Source organism: Microcaecilia unicolor, chromosome 3 (assembly GCF_901765095.1).
Source record: "Microcaecilia unicolor chromosome 3, aMicUni1.1, whole genome shotgun sequence".
Taxonomy (NCBI): Eukaryota; Metazoa; Chordata; class Amphibia; order Gymnophiona; family Siphonopidae; genus Microcaecilia; species Microcaecilia unicolor.
This window is the reverse complement of record NC_044033.1, coordinates 503,709,930-503,724,828: the sequence shown is the minus strand read 5'-3', so window position 1 is coordinate 503,724,828 and position 14,899 is coordinate 503,709,930. Positions and strand designations below refer to the sequence as shown.

Genomic DNA, 14,899 nt, shown 5'->3' with positions numbered 1-14,899 from the left:
AGAGAAATGAGTCACAAACCTGTGAGAACAATGAGGGAGTCATAGAATTAACCTTGAGAAGCAGCCTGGTGCAAAGCGGAGACAGGAGGCTGTGTAAAAGGGGGAGGGGAGAAAAGTCTGTGCTGGACAGAAAGAATGTGTTTGTAGATAAGAAATGTGAGAACAAGCTTCAAAGAGAGAGGGTTGATGACGTGCACACATTGGGTGCAGTGTTAATATAAGTGTATTTAAACTGAGGGAGAGATAGGTATCTTAAGCAAAGCAAGAGCAAAGCTGAGCAAGCATATATTTCTGTATTACTGCTAAGCAAATATATATATCTCTGTATTATTGCTAAAAATGTAGGCAGACTTTGCTTCCAGCGGGGTGTTCCCCCGCTGCCTCTGTCCGACGGAGGACAGTTGAGAAAAATAAAAATATTTTGATTATTCTTTTTATAACAGGTGTCAGTTTCTTTGTTTACACACATATAGGGTGTAAATCAACACGATATTTTGATGTTTTGGAAAAACAAGCAAACATGATGGCCATAACTAGCAAAATTGCATGGGGGATGCTGTATATAAGGAATGTCAAGTCAAATGCAAAGCGCTGATAAGGAAGGCAAAGTGGGACTTTGAAAACAAGATTGTGTTGGAGGCAAAAACACATAGTAAAAAATTTTTTTTTGGTATATTAAAAGAAGGAAGCCAGCAAAAGAATCGGTTGGACCGCTAGATAACTGAGGGGAAAAGGGGGCGATCAGGGAAGACAAAGTCATAACAGAGAGATTAAATGAATTCTTTGCTTTGGTCTTCACCGAGGAAGATTTGGGAGAGATACCGGTGCCAGACATGGTATTCGAAGCTGACGAGTAGGAGAAACTGAATGAAATCTCTATAGACCTAGAAGATGTAATGGGGCAATTTGACAAATTGAAGAGCAGCAAATCTCCTGGACCGGATGGTATTCATGAGAGAGAAGATCCACCAGCAAGCGGAGAACTCAAACGCCCCACGATAAAAACAGTAATGTACAAAAAGTGGGAGAGCGTCCAAGGATGCCAGAAACTGGAGGATGTTCTTTAATAAAGAATTTTATTGAAGGTTGAGTCTTCAACCCTTCAATAAAATTCTTTATTAAAGAACATCCTCCAATTTCTGGCATCCTTGGTCGCTCTCCCACTTCCGGATGGTATTCATCCCAGAATACTGAGAAAACTGAAAAATGAACTTGTGGAACTATTATTAGTAATTTGTAATTTATCCTTAAAATCGAGCATGGTACTGGAAGATTGGTGGGTGGCCAATGTAACGCCGATTTTTAAAAATGGTTCCAGGGGAGATCTGGGAAATTATAGACCAGTGAGTCTTACGTCAGTGCCGGGCAAAATGGTAGAGACTATTATAAAGAACAAAATTACAAAGCATATTCAAAAGCATGGATTAATGAGACAAAGAGGCATATTTTCAAAGCACTTTGGGAGGCTAAGTTCCATAGGTTTCTATGGAACTTTGGGAGGCTAAGTGCTTTGAAAATGAGCTTGAAAGCCAACATGGATTTAGTGAAAGGAAATCTTGCCTCACCAATCTATTACATATCTTTGAAGGGGTGAATAAACATGTGGATAAAGGTGAGCTGGTTGATATTGTGTATCTGGATTTTCTGAAGGCGTTTGACAAAGTACTCCATGAATGACTCCAGAGGAAACTGGAGAGTCATTGGAAGGTTGTGTCCTATTGTGGATTAAAAACTGGTTAAAAGATAGAAAACAGAGAGTAGGGTTAAATGGTCAGTATTCTCAATGGAGAAAAGTAGTTAGTGGGGTTCCCCAGGGGTCTGTGCTGGGACCACTGCTTTTTAACGTATTTATAAATGACCTAGAGATGGGAGTAACTAGTGAGGTAATTAAATTTGCTGATGACAAAGTTATTCAAAGTCATTAAATCGTGGGAGGACTGTGAAAAATTACAAGACGACCTTGCGAGACTGGGAGACTGGGCGTCTAAATGGCAGATGACGTTTAATATGAGCAAGTGTAAAGTGATGCATGTGGGATAGAGGAACCTGAATTATAGCTATGTCATGCAAGGTTCCACGTTAGGAGTCACAGACCAAGAAAGGGATCTAGGTGTCATCGTTGATGATACGTTGAAACCATCTGCACAGTGTGCTGCAGCAGCTAAGAAAGCAAATAGAATGTTAAGTATTATTAGGAAAGGAATGGAAAACAAAAATTAGGACGTTATAATGCCTCCGTATTGCTCCATGTGCGACCGCACCTCAAATATTGTTTGTAATTCTGGTCACCGCATTTCAAAAAAGATATAGTGGAATTAGAAAAGACAGAGAAGGGAGATGAAAATGATAAAGGGGATGGGACGACTTCCCTATGAGGAAAGGCTGAAGCAGCTGGGGCTCTTCAGCTTGGAGAAAAGATGGCTGAGGGGAGATATGATAGAGGTCTATAAAATAATGAGTGGAGTGGTAGATGTGAAGCGTCTGTTTACGCTTTCCAAAAATACTAGGACTAGGGGGCATGCGATGAAACTTCAAAGTAGTAAATTTAAAACGAATCAGAGAAAATATTTCTTCACTCAACATCTTAAGTAGAGGAGTGTGGTAGCTGACATGTAATTCAACTCTGGAATTCGTTGCCAGAAAATGTTGTAAAGGCAGTTAGCTTAGCAGAGTTTTAAAAAGGTTTGGACGGCTTCCTAAAGGAAAAGACCATAGACAATTGTTAAATTGGACTTGGGGAAAATCCACTATCTCTGAGATAAGCAACATAAAATGTTTTGTACTTTTTTTGTGATCTTGCCAGGTATTTGTGACCTGGATTGGCCACTGTTGGAAACAGGATGCTGGGCTTGATGGACCTTTGGTCTGTCCCAGTATGGCAATACTTATGTACTTAAGAAAACATCTTCTATTGAAGGAAGGATTGTGGAAGACAGAAGAGCTAGACAGTGTATCATAGGGCACATTTCTCCCCTCTAGGGCATACAGAACGGATTGCATTTTGTACTCCTGGACATTTTAACAGGGTGGATTAGGATTCTTTGGGGTAGTAGAAATCAGCTATTGTTAGGGTTGGAAGGGTAGAGGGTGGTGGTGGTGGGAGGGTTTATTATAGCTGCTCACTGTTATTATTGTTTTCTATTTGTAATTTATACATAACAGTTGCACGGCATATTGTTCCCTTTTATACTTTAATAAAAAGATTTAAATATAAAATCATAATTGTTCGAGGTTTCTGCAGATGAGGACAAAGCCCATGGGAACGGAGCAGGGACGGGGTAGGGATGGGGACAGAACTTGCGGGGACGGAGATAGAACCTGCAGGGACAGGGCAGGGATGGAGACAGAACCCACGGGGATGGGGTGGAGACAGGGGCAAACTTTGTCCCCGTGTCATTCTCTAGTTTAAGCTCAACTGGCTTGTCCCTGTTTCAACCAATTCAGCTATGTAACCATGTAGTAGTACTACTACTACTTGTAATCATTTCTATAGCGCTGCTAGACGTACCATGTAACTGAACTGTACTGTCCCAAACTCTTCTGCTGTTCATTAACACATGGTCCTGTGGTAGGGCGGAGCCTACGCTCATCAACACAGGAAATATTGCATGGTGGCTGAGAGGGGAAGGTTGGGGACGTCACTCCAATTAGATGGCAGGCACACAAACAAAATTTTATAAATAAAGTGAAGGGTGAAAAGGATTTATGTACTCACCCGTAGATGCAAGAAATGTCAATCACTACATCGATCATATCACAACAGAGCTCGTAGGTCTGCATGTCCACAGGACTGCTGTCTGTCGCAATGTAAATTTTACTGACCACATCAAACAGAAAAGCTTTTTCAATTCCCGAGTTCTGAAACAGAAAACACATCTGGCCACTAAAGATACTGTTAACATGGTTTACATCCCATAAACAGTCAAAAGGAGGTCAAAGCAGCATGGTGAGTGCATGAAAAACAGCACCACATGGAAAATTCTGGTTTAGAACCAGAGTGATAAGTCAGGAACCTGTATATATTGCAGAAACAGATGAGACCTTTGGGATATACCTTATTTGATGAAGTAAACAGGGTGGGGCTGTGGAGAGAGAGAAAAGGCCAAGGCTCCATAATCCCCCCATCCCACTTCCCTCTTCATATACAGGATACAGTCAACAGCGGAAGCAGAGAGAAAAAAAAAACAAAAGATGGCAACGGTCTGCAGTACACACTTGAAAGGCTGGAAGTAGTAATCTACCATCTTCACTGTTGAGAAGTTCACAGGTAGGGAAAGACTACACTTTTAAGATACAAGAACTCACAAACAGACTAGCCTAACAAGTACATGAACTAACAGGTATCCAGTACTGTAAACACAACAATGGCTTGGTGGATCCCATAGGTCCTTAGGTAAGGAAACTCAAGAGAACAAAGCTTGCTGCTTGAGGTTGGGTAGGTCTTGAGTAACAGTGTTACCCAGATCTTCCAAAAGAGGACATGAGGATCCCAAGTTCACTGGACTTAAATGTAGAACAATGCTTGTACTATATAAGAAGGCTGCTTTACCAACTAGAGGCAAATGTGAAGCAATTCAAAGATGGCGAGACTCAACAAACTTGTCTCTATTTCAACCAATTCAGGTATGTAACCATATACTACTATTAACTGAAGGGCTTATTTCCAAAACCTGCTAAGTCCAGCATTGGACTTAGAGGGTTTTGGAAATAAGCCCTTCAATTATTTTTATAGTACTATTAGATGTACCATGTAACTGCACTGCACTGTCCCCAAATCATCTACTGCCCAGTTGTACATGCTCATGAACACATGGTCCTCCGGTAGGGTTGACCCTTTACTCATAAATACAAGGAGTGGAGACATAGCCTAATAGTTAGAGCAATGGGCTGTGAACCAGGGGAGCCTGGTTCAAATCTCACAGGAGCTCCTTGTGATCCTTTGCAAGCCACTTGGCTCAGATATAAACTCAGGTTGTGAGACCTCCAGGGACAGAAAAATACCCACAGTGCCTGAATGTACGTCACTGATATCTTCCGTGCTTGCAGGGGGTATATAAGAAAATGAAACAAAAAGACATGAAGAGTACAGCAAACAGATATGTCCATAGTGGAGATGCAACAATGCAGCTAGAGGCAGGCAAGGGACCGGGTAATCACTTGAGGAACCCTGCAGAGTCCTTGGTCTCCTTTACCTGTGACAGATAAACCCTATGCAATGTCCTTGTGCCTGGGAGCTTCTGGGTCAGGGCTCCAGTCTTGGTTTCATGTTACCATTTGGAATTTCAAATGGAGGAAATTTCAATCTATCCCCCTTCAGTCCGTTCAGAACTCTGCTGCACGTCTTATCTTCCGCCTTGACCGATATACTCATATCACCCCTCTCCTCAAGTCACTTCACTGGCTTCCGATCAGGTACCGCATACAGTTCAAGCTTCTCCTACTAACCTACAAATGCACTCGATCTGCAGCCCCTCCTTACCTCTCTACCCTCATCTCCCCTTACGTTCCTACCCGTAACCTCCGCTCTCAAGACAAATCCCTCCTTTCAGTACTCTTCTCCACCACCGCCAACTCCAGGCTCCGCCCTTTCTGCCTCGCCTCACCCAATGCATGGAACGGACTCCCTGAACCCATACGCCAGGCCCCCTCCCTGCCCATCTTCAAATCAATGCTCAAAGCCCACCTCTTCAATGTCGCCTTTGGCACCTAACCACCACACCTCTACTCAAGAAATCTAGACTGCCCCAACTTGACATTTCGTCCTTTAGATTGTAAGCTCCTTTGAGCAGGGACTGTCCTTCTTTGTTAATTTGTACAGCGCTGCGTAACCCTAGTAGCGCTCTAGAAATGTTAAGTAGTAGTAGTAGGAACGCTCACATTTTCTGTGCAAACAATTAGGTCTACCTTATATATCACAACTATGCAGGCCACTCTTACAAGCAGAATTTTTGCAGGTTTGCATCACGAATGTATCTACTATATAAAAATATCCAAATATTGACTGGATTCAAGGGCAACAGCAATAAACTTTTGCTTAGAGAAGTAACTTTGTTTATCCACTCCTACCCTAGCTGAAGCTTTCTTTAAGTGAGTCCCCTTATTCTTGAACTTGTTATTCTACCTTATCTGTCTATATGTTGCACCCTCACGTCTACTCTATGCTGACATTGTAATGTAGCATACTATTCCGTAATGTGTACTGTTATTTTAATATTTTATCCGTTGATATTGTCTATTGCCTATGCTCAGATTGATCTTGTTGTAACACTGCCTTGGGTGAATTTCTACAAAAATGCAGTAAATAAATTGTAATAAATGAATGCATGCTTTTTCTGAATCAAGTGATAGTTTCCAAAACATGCCAACATGACACTGGGAAGTCACATAAGTACATAAGTATTGCCATATTGGGAAAGACCAAAGGTCCATCGAGCCCAGCATCCTGTTTCCAACAGTGGCCAATCTAGGTCACAAATGCCCGGCAAGATCCCAAAAATGTACAAAACATTTTATACTGCTTATCCCAGAAATAGTGGGTTTTCCTCAAGTTCATTAATAACGGTCTATGGACTTTTCATTTAGGAAGCCGTCCAAACCTTTTTTTAAACTCCGCCAAGCTAACCGCCTTTACCACATTCTCTGGCAACAAATTCCAGAGTTTAATTACACGTTGAGTGAAGAAAAAGTTTCTCCGATTTGTTTTAAATTTACTACATAGTAGCTTCATCACATGCCCCCTAGTCCTAGTATTTTTGGAAAGCGTGGACGCTTCACATCTACCCGTTCAACTCCATTCATTATTTTAAAGACCTCTATCATATCTCCCCTCAGCCACCTTTTCTCCAAGCTGCAGAGCCCTAGCCACTTTAGCCTTTCCTCATAGGGACGTCATCCAATCCCCTTTATCATTTTCGTCGCCCTTCTCTGCACCTTTTCTAATTCCACTATATCTTTTTTGAGATGCGGCAACCAGAATTGAACACAATATTCGAGGTGCAGTCGCACCATGGAGCGATACAAAGGCATTATTACATCCTCATTTTTGTTTTCCATTTCTTTCCTAATAATACCTAACATTCTATTTGCTTTCTTAGCTGCAGCAGCACACTGAGCAGAAGGTTTCAACGTATCATCAATGACAACAACTAGATCCCTTTCTTGGTCCGTGACTCCTAACGTGGAACCTTGCATGACGTAGCTATAATTCGGGTTCCTCTTTCCCACATGCATCACTTTGCACTTGCTCACATTAAATGTCATCTGCCATTTAGACGTCCAGTCTCCCAGTCTCGTAGGGTCCTCTTGTAATTTTTCACAATCCTCCCACGATTTAACGACTTTGAATAACTTTGTGTCATCAGCAAATTTAATTACCTCATTAAAGTCTCCCATCTCTAGGTCATTTATAAATATGTTAAAAAGCAGCGGTCCCAGCACAGAGCCCTGGGGAATCCCACTAACTACCCTTCTCCATTGAGATATGGACCATTTAACCCTACTCTCTGTTTTCTATCTTTTAACCAGTTTTTAATCCACAATAGAACACTACCTCCTATCCCATGACGCTCCAATTTCCTCTGGAGTCTTTCATGAGGTACAGAGGATGGGCAGACTGGATGGGCCATTTGGCCTTTATCTGCCGTCATATTTCTAGGTTTCTACGTTAAGCTCATACCATGCACTCTGCGTGACTGTCTTCGCCCAAAGATAAACAGATACATTTTGTTCAGCTAACAAGTTGGCTGGACAAGTTTTATGTAGTGAGCAAGGGAGGGAGAAAGAAAGTGCTGACTTAATAATCAAAGATTTGGTCAGGCAGTTCTTTTGAACATTGGTTCAGCTAACAAAGAATCTTCTGCCAGTCCTGAATAGTTTCGTTTTGTGTCAGCAGCAAAAAAATACTCTCCTGCTTCAAGCTGATAATATGAAGGAAGTACCAGAGCTTCCTGCCCTGACACAGGCATATCACTTAATGTTAAAAGCCACTGGAACATTGTTCCATTCTGAGAGGAAGGTGCAGTGTCCCTGATTAGTGACCAATATCCTTAAGTTCCTTCTTGTACAGTACAAAATGTCCTTTATTACCACAAGTTCTCTGCATGCTGGGGGGGCGAGCATCTCTTCCGCCTTTGCTGCTTGCCAGCCTGCTCTTGGCCAGCTTGAGTAAGTCTTTTCCCTGTTTTCTCACAGTGGGGGTCCACTCTCAAAACACACCTCCTCCTTTTCAACTTAATTCCCCCAGACCCATTTCAGGTTATACTGGGTTTCTCAGTGCAGTTCCTGCTGGTTCTTTGGTCTCTGAGGCAGCAGCAGGAGCTGTAATATAGTCCTGTCATGACTGTTTCTCATTCACCTCCCTTTGCCCGGCAACTTTTAAAGCAGGTCAGGACATGATCAAAAGGAACAACTAAACCCAGATGAGCTCCAAACTACTGCTCTTCATGGTTTATGGTTTAGTTTGATATACTGGCTTTCCTAATAAAATAACAAGGCAATTTACAAAACTATAATAATCCAAGGAATCAGTGAAAGGAACACCATTAGATTACAGGAAAGAGAGGAAGAGAGCAGCGATGACAGAAGCAGCTGAGATCGAAGGCAGTCACTAACAACCCTCCCCCCATGTGAGCTAAAGCTAAACCCCCAATGATACAATGATTTTTTCACTCAACGAATAATTAAGCTCTGGAACTCAGTGCCAGAGGATGTGGTAACAGCGGTTCGCATATCTGGGTTTAAAAAAGGTTTGGACAAGTTCCTGGAGTAAAAGTCATAAGTACATATGTATTGCCATACTGGGGCAGACCAAAGGTCCATCAAGCCCAGCATCCTGTTTCCAACAGTGGCCAATCCAGGTTACAAGTACCTGGCAAGATCCCCAAAAAGTACAATACATTTTATGCTTCTTATCCTAGAAATAAGCAGTGGATTTTCCCCAAGTCCATTTTAATAATGATCTATGGACTTTTCCTTTAGGAAGCCATCCAAACCTGTTTTAAACCCCGCTAAGCTAACTGCTTTTACTACATTCTCTGGCAACGAATTCCAGAGCTTAATTACATGTTGAGTGAAGAAAGATTTTCTCTGATTCGTTTTAAATTTACTACTTTGTAGCTTCATTTCGTGCCCCCTAGTCCTAGTATTTTTGGAAAGCGTGAACAGACGCTTCACATCTACCCGTTCAACTCCACTCATAATTTTATAGGCCTCTATAATATCTCCCCTCAGCTGTCTCTTCTCCAAGCCCAAGCCGCTTTAGCCTGTCCTCATAGGGAAGTCGTCCAATCCCTTTTATCATTTTCGTCATCCTTCTCTGTACCTTTTCTAATTCCAATATATCTTTTTTGAGATGCGGTGACCAGAATTGAACACAATATTCGAGGTGTGGTCACACCATGGAGCGATACAAAGGCATTATAACATCCTCATTTTTGTTTTCCATTCCTTTTCTAATAATGCCTAACATTCTATTTGCTTTCTTAGCTGCTGCCGCACACTGAGCAGAGAGTTTCAACATATCATCAACGATGACGCCTAGATCCCTATTCTGGTCGGTGACTCCTAATGTGGAACCTTGCATTACGTACTCTGCTATTGAGATGGGGAAGCCACTACTTGCCCTGAAATTGGTAGCATGGAATGTTGTTACTATTTGGGTTTCTGCCAGGTGCTTGTGACCTGGATTGGCCACTATTGGAAACAGGATACTGGTTAGGTATGTAGGTGGAAGTGTGGGGCTCCTAGTTTTGGACTGCTTGAGTGTGTGTGTGTGTGTGTGTGTGTGGGGGGGGGGGGGGGTCTTTGAATCATGACCTTTGGACCAGAGTTGTTGGTCTGTGGGTTCCTGAATTGGAAATCCCTTTTCCACAGTTCCCTAACCTGGAGATCTCAGAACCTAGAAATATAACTTTTATATTGACTTCCACTGAAGCCAATTAGAAGTTCAAACCTGAGATGAGATAAGTTTTAACACTACTTTTCAGCACACTTTCCCACACTGGAAGTAAGTGTATGTGTAGGCCATTAACATTACAATTAGTTCACTGCTTTACCTCCAGGTCGGCACATGCTTTTGTGCACTGAAACTAATTTTAGCACACAAAAGATTAGGGTTTAAATAGTGCAGCTTATCACATCAGCTCTATACAGGGCAATTTTCAAAACTTTTCATCCCCATAAATTGCTCATCTGAAAAATTCCCATCCTGTATGTGGATAAAACGAGGCAAACAGTGCCATAACACACATCCTTTGACCAGTGGCGTAGCTACTGTGGGGCCACGGGGGCCTGGGCCCCCGTAGATTTGGCCCTGGACCCCCTGCCAACGACCCTCTCAACTCCCCCTCCCGCCGCCGACCCGCCGTCAACCCACCATCTGCTACCTTTGCTGGCGGGGAACCCCAACACCCGCCAGCCGAAGTCTTCTTCCTTGGTTTTGTTTCCGAGTCTGACGCCCTGCACGTACAACGTGCAGGACGTCAGATTCACAGAAACAGAACGAAGCCCTGCAGATCGCAAGGCTTTGTTCTGTTTCTGTGAGTCTGAGTTGTACATTCAGGATGTCAGACTCGGAAACAAGACGAAAGAAGAAGACTTCGGCTGGCGGGGGTTGGGGTCCCCCACCAGCAAAGGTAGCAGACAGCGACGGTGGGTTGACGGCGGGAGGGGGGTTGGGAGGGTCGTCGTCGGGGGGGGGGGGTCAAAGTTGTTGTTGGTGCTGGCGGCGGCGGGGGGGTGTTGGCAATGGCGCCGGGGGGGGGGGGTGTGGCGGCGCCGGGGGGGCTAAAATGTGCCCCCTCACCTCAGGCTCAGGACCCCCCTCCTGCCGGTCTGGCTACGCCCCTGCCTTTGACTTGTAATTAGAGGGTGTCCCTTGGGACAGGGACTGGAACAATATGCAGTGGGCTGTTTGTTGAAGAAAGCATCCATTACAAAAAGGATTTGCAAATAAGTTCAGGTACTTTTTTCTCAGGCAATTTTAAAAGAAAATATGCACACATTTTTCTTTTGAAAATTTGCACACACTTTAGCTATGTGGGTAGTTTGAAAAACTGCCCCCATAAAGTACACCTTTCAATATAGGCAAATGAAAAATACTATTAGAAAATGGCAACAGACATAAACACTTTTATAAAAACATAAGGATTTTCTTCACAAATGCTCCATGCCCATTTCAGAAGAAACATTCACGCTTGGGAATCAGCGTTTTGTGAATGGTCAGGGAATCAAGTGCAGAGATGGATTAGTATTTATAGTTTCTAAGCATCCTCACAGTTGTTGACCCCCAGGATTAGGGTTACCATATTTGTGGAGACAAAAAAAAGAGGACAGATCCTCATACTGCACTATCACCTTGCTCAACCCCTCCCCCCATCCCAATGGTGCTCAGTCACCTTGCTTTGCCCCACCCCTCATCACCACCACCGCCACCAGGATCTCTTCTCTGTCTTTTTCCTTCCCCCACTATACAGCTCTGTCCCTCTGTTTCTCCTACCCCCCCACCTCCATTGTCCTGTCTTTCTCCTTTTCCTCCCCATCCCCTCATGAGCTCATAGACACCTTTGCCCGGTGGCCGGCCATAACAAGAAAAACAAACTGAAAGCTTCCCCTCCCCACCTACCCGACCCCCTGCCTCCTCAATTCGATGCCAGTGAATAAATAGAAACTGTGTGCGGGGCCATTAAGCTCTGCACACCACTGCTGGTCCTCAACGAACAGGAAGTTACATCATAAGGGGCAGGACCGGCAGTGGCTCGCAGAGCTCTCATGGCCCTGCAAACAGTTTCTGTTTATTTGCTGGCACCGAATTGGGGAGGCAGCTGGTCAGGCAGGTGAGGAGGGGAAGCTTGTTTTCGTTGCTGCCATGTAGATTGCGATCGTGGTTGGGAAGCCTCCCCAAGCCGGTTATACGCGGTGCCTATGGGTGCATCTATCACCAGCAACTCAGACAAATGGTCTGCACTAACAAAACCGCCTGGACACCCGACAGGCCCTTGAAAAGGAGGACTTGTCTGTCGAAACCCAGACGTATGGTAACCCTATGAGGATCAACGTAAAGATTCCCCCTCCCCCACAATTACCGTCTGAACACTGCCTACAGATAAAGCTTTTTTTGTTTTGTTGTGTGCTTTATAAGCATATAACTTTTTCATAGGCCCCTAGGAGCTTTGTAGGCCCTGGGCACTGTGTCCCTGGCAGAAAGGATTACTTACTGAGATGAAAATGTTCAGAAGATTCTCCAGAGTTGGGAGCTGGGGAATTAATTTCTGTACCACCTTGCTAAAAGCTTCAAATATCGAATGATCGTATATACTTGTCAAATAAAAACTGAAAGAAAACAGAAAATAAAAACTGAAACAGGAAAAGAACAAGAGCAGAAACGAATCCCTCACCAGATTCCTCCAACCTTACACACGTTCTTCATTTGTCAACTGGCGCAGTTAACTTTCTGGGAATAATGCAGTTTGCAAACCACAAGCTGTTTTATGGTTTTTATGGCATAATAATGAGCTGTGTTCTGAGCTCTGCACTTCACCTGATTTTTGCTTAAGGCAAATACCACATCACATCAGCAAACAAGGCAATAATTGCATACCCAAAACAGACAAAAGTAATTGGATAGCAAAACATACCATATACACACCAATCAAAAAGTATTTTGCCTTTGAGGCCTCCCAGTATGTGCCAAATTCATATATACCTCTCTCCTATTGATAAAGAAAACGATATTACAATTCTGGACCTCCACGGAGAGCGCTCCGGTGGAGGTGTGGTATGCTAAGATGAGAGCATTTGGGGAGAATGAGCGCCGCATTTACTCTAACGCATCAAAGCTTGCTACTATACAAATCATAGCATGTGGATGGAATGCTTAAAAGTGTTATCTTTACAAGGGGATGTAGAGGAGGGGGAGGGTGGGAGGGGGGTGAATGGGGTGTGACTGTTGGGCAATGGAATGGGATAGGATGGTGAGAATGGAGGATGACTCTGGGGGATCAGGATAGGAAGAGGGGGGGTGGGGGGGGGAAATGGAAAATACAGTGTGTGGTGTGAGCCATGCGGGTAAACATTGTTTAGTTGACATGGAAGGTTCAGCTTGCGGTTTCTGTGTTTTCAAGTATAATTGCAATTTGTAAGTTTAAAGTGCCTGCGGGCACACACTGATGTACTGTGTTTATAGAAATTAAACAAAAAACAAACAAACAAAAAAAGTATTTTGCTAACATACCATGTGGGAAAGAGCATAAGCAGGAATTTCTTCAACACTATTATATAGACATAAAAGAAGTCTCAACCGTCCAGGGAAACTTTTTATGTGTAAATCCTTTTTATTGGCAAAAAGAAAAACCAATACAATAAAAATGATGTACAAACAATCCACTGCATTTGCCTCTTATATTTTCTAATATTAACTCCCCCCAATAACCCCCCCACCCCTCAGCCATCCCTTCCAACATTGCATACCTATCATATCCATATTATCATATTGAGATATTAATCTAATGTGTAAAACAAACTAATGTTCAATATTTAGGCACTTGCACGACAATTTGGCATCCTCTCTCAATTAGAAAACTAGCAATTCCAAATAGGTAAAACAGTATGCAACATCAACCCCCCCCCCCCGCCAAGGATCCCCTCCCCTAAAATCACACCCCCTCCCTTTCCCTTGCACTGCTAGAAGTTTAAGATTCTACTGCGCGCCACCGCTGTCAAGGAATCCCAAAAGGGAGACCACATACGGCAAAATTCATCCCCCCTGAGTGAGGCCAGGTCACCCACCTCTCTACGTTCCAGAGAACAGAGTGTAATCATCCTAGATCGCCACTGGGAGAAAGCCGGGCAGTCAGAGGTTATCCATGAATGAAGAATGGTTTTTATATTCATGGATCTTGGATTATATTCCAGTTTATCATTATGCCAAATGTGGAGCGTCGTGCTTTCAGCTAAGTCGTTTTTGTTTTGGGATTTTTATTCCAAGTGCATGTTTTTGGAATGTTTTTTTTTTTTTTAATTTTTGGTTTTTCTTTATTACTGTCATCATTTTGGGAGAGTTCATAAGTATTGGACGCATTGTTTAGAAATTGTGGCCGACATGGTTTTTGACGCACTGTTTTTTTTTTCTCTTACGGGAGTTTTTTCACTGCTGTTTTTTCCATTGTCAGCAGGAGCCAGTGATAGAATTCCTTCTGGGGTTTGTTAAAAAGTCTATCAATAGAAATCAAACAAAATAAAACATGGAAAAGAAAATAAGATGATACCTTTTTGATTGGACATAACTTAATTCATTTCTTGATTAGCTTTCGAAGGTTGCCCTTCTTCGTCAGATCGGAAATAAGCAAATGTGTTGGTTGATAGTATATATAAGTGAAGCATCAAAGCATTTCAATGACAGTCTAGCAAGGTGGGGGTGGGTAGGAGGTACGCATGGGTACATCAAAGCATTTCATTTCATTGATAGTCTAACAGGATGGGTGTGGGTAGGTGAGAGGAGAGTGAGAAACAGAGAAATTATGGTTTATAATGGGCTAGAAAACCCAGATCCTTGTTAAGTCAAGGATTATAATCCCATCATATTTGCTTCTCAATCATCATTCAACACATTGGACTCATGTGTTAAAATCTCTATCCATTCGACCACTATGATACAACTTTGGAATAATCCAAAACTAAAAATTAATGGACTGTGTTTTGCTTGGCCTAAATGGATTGAAGCAAAAATATGGTTTCTACATCAACTATTGGATAGTTACCTTTTTCTACACTACAGGCAAAGTATAACCTATATAATAATCTTGAAGAAGTTTCTGCTTATGCTCTTTCCCACATAGTATGTTTTCAAAATACTTTTTGATTGGTGCGTATATTAATAGCGTACCCAGACTCAAATTAACTCCCA

At 42.8% G+C, this 14,899-nt stretch overlaps 1 protein-coding gene across 1 annotated transcript in view; it reads right to left on the bottom strand.

The window, feature by feature from the left end:
- RRAGD (Ras related GTP binding D) overlaps positions 1-14,899 on the bottom strand; it is a 72,568-nt gene that overhangs the window by 28,544 nt on the left and 29,125 nt on the right. The window contains 2 exon segments of the mRNA XM_030199099.1: positions 3,712-3,858; positions 12,213-12,327. Of these exon segments, the coding sequence (XP_030054959.1) occupies positions 3,712-3,858; positions 12,213-12,327 (262 nt within the window).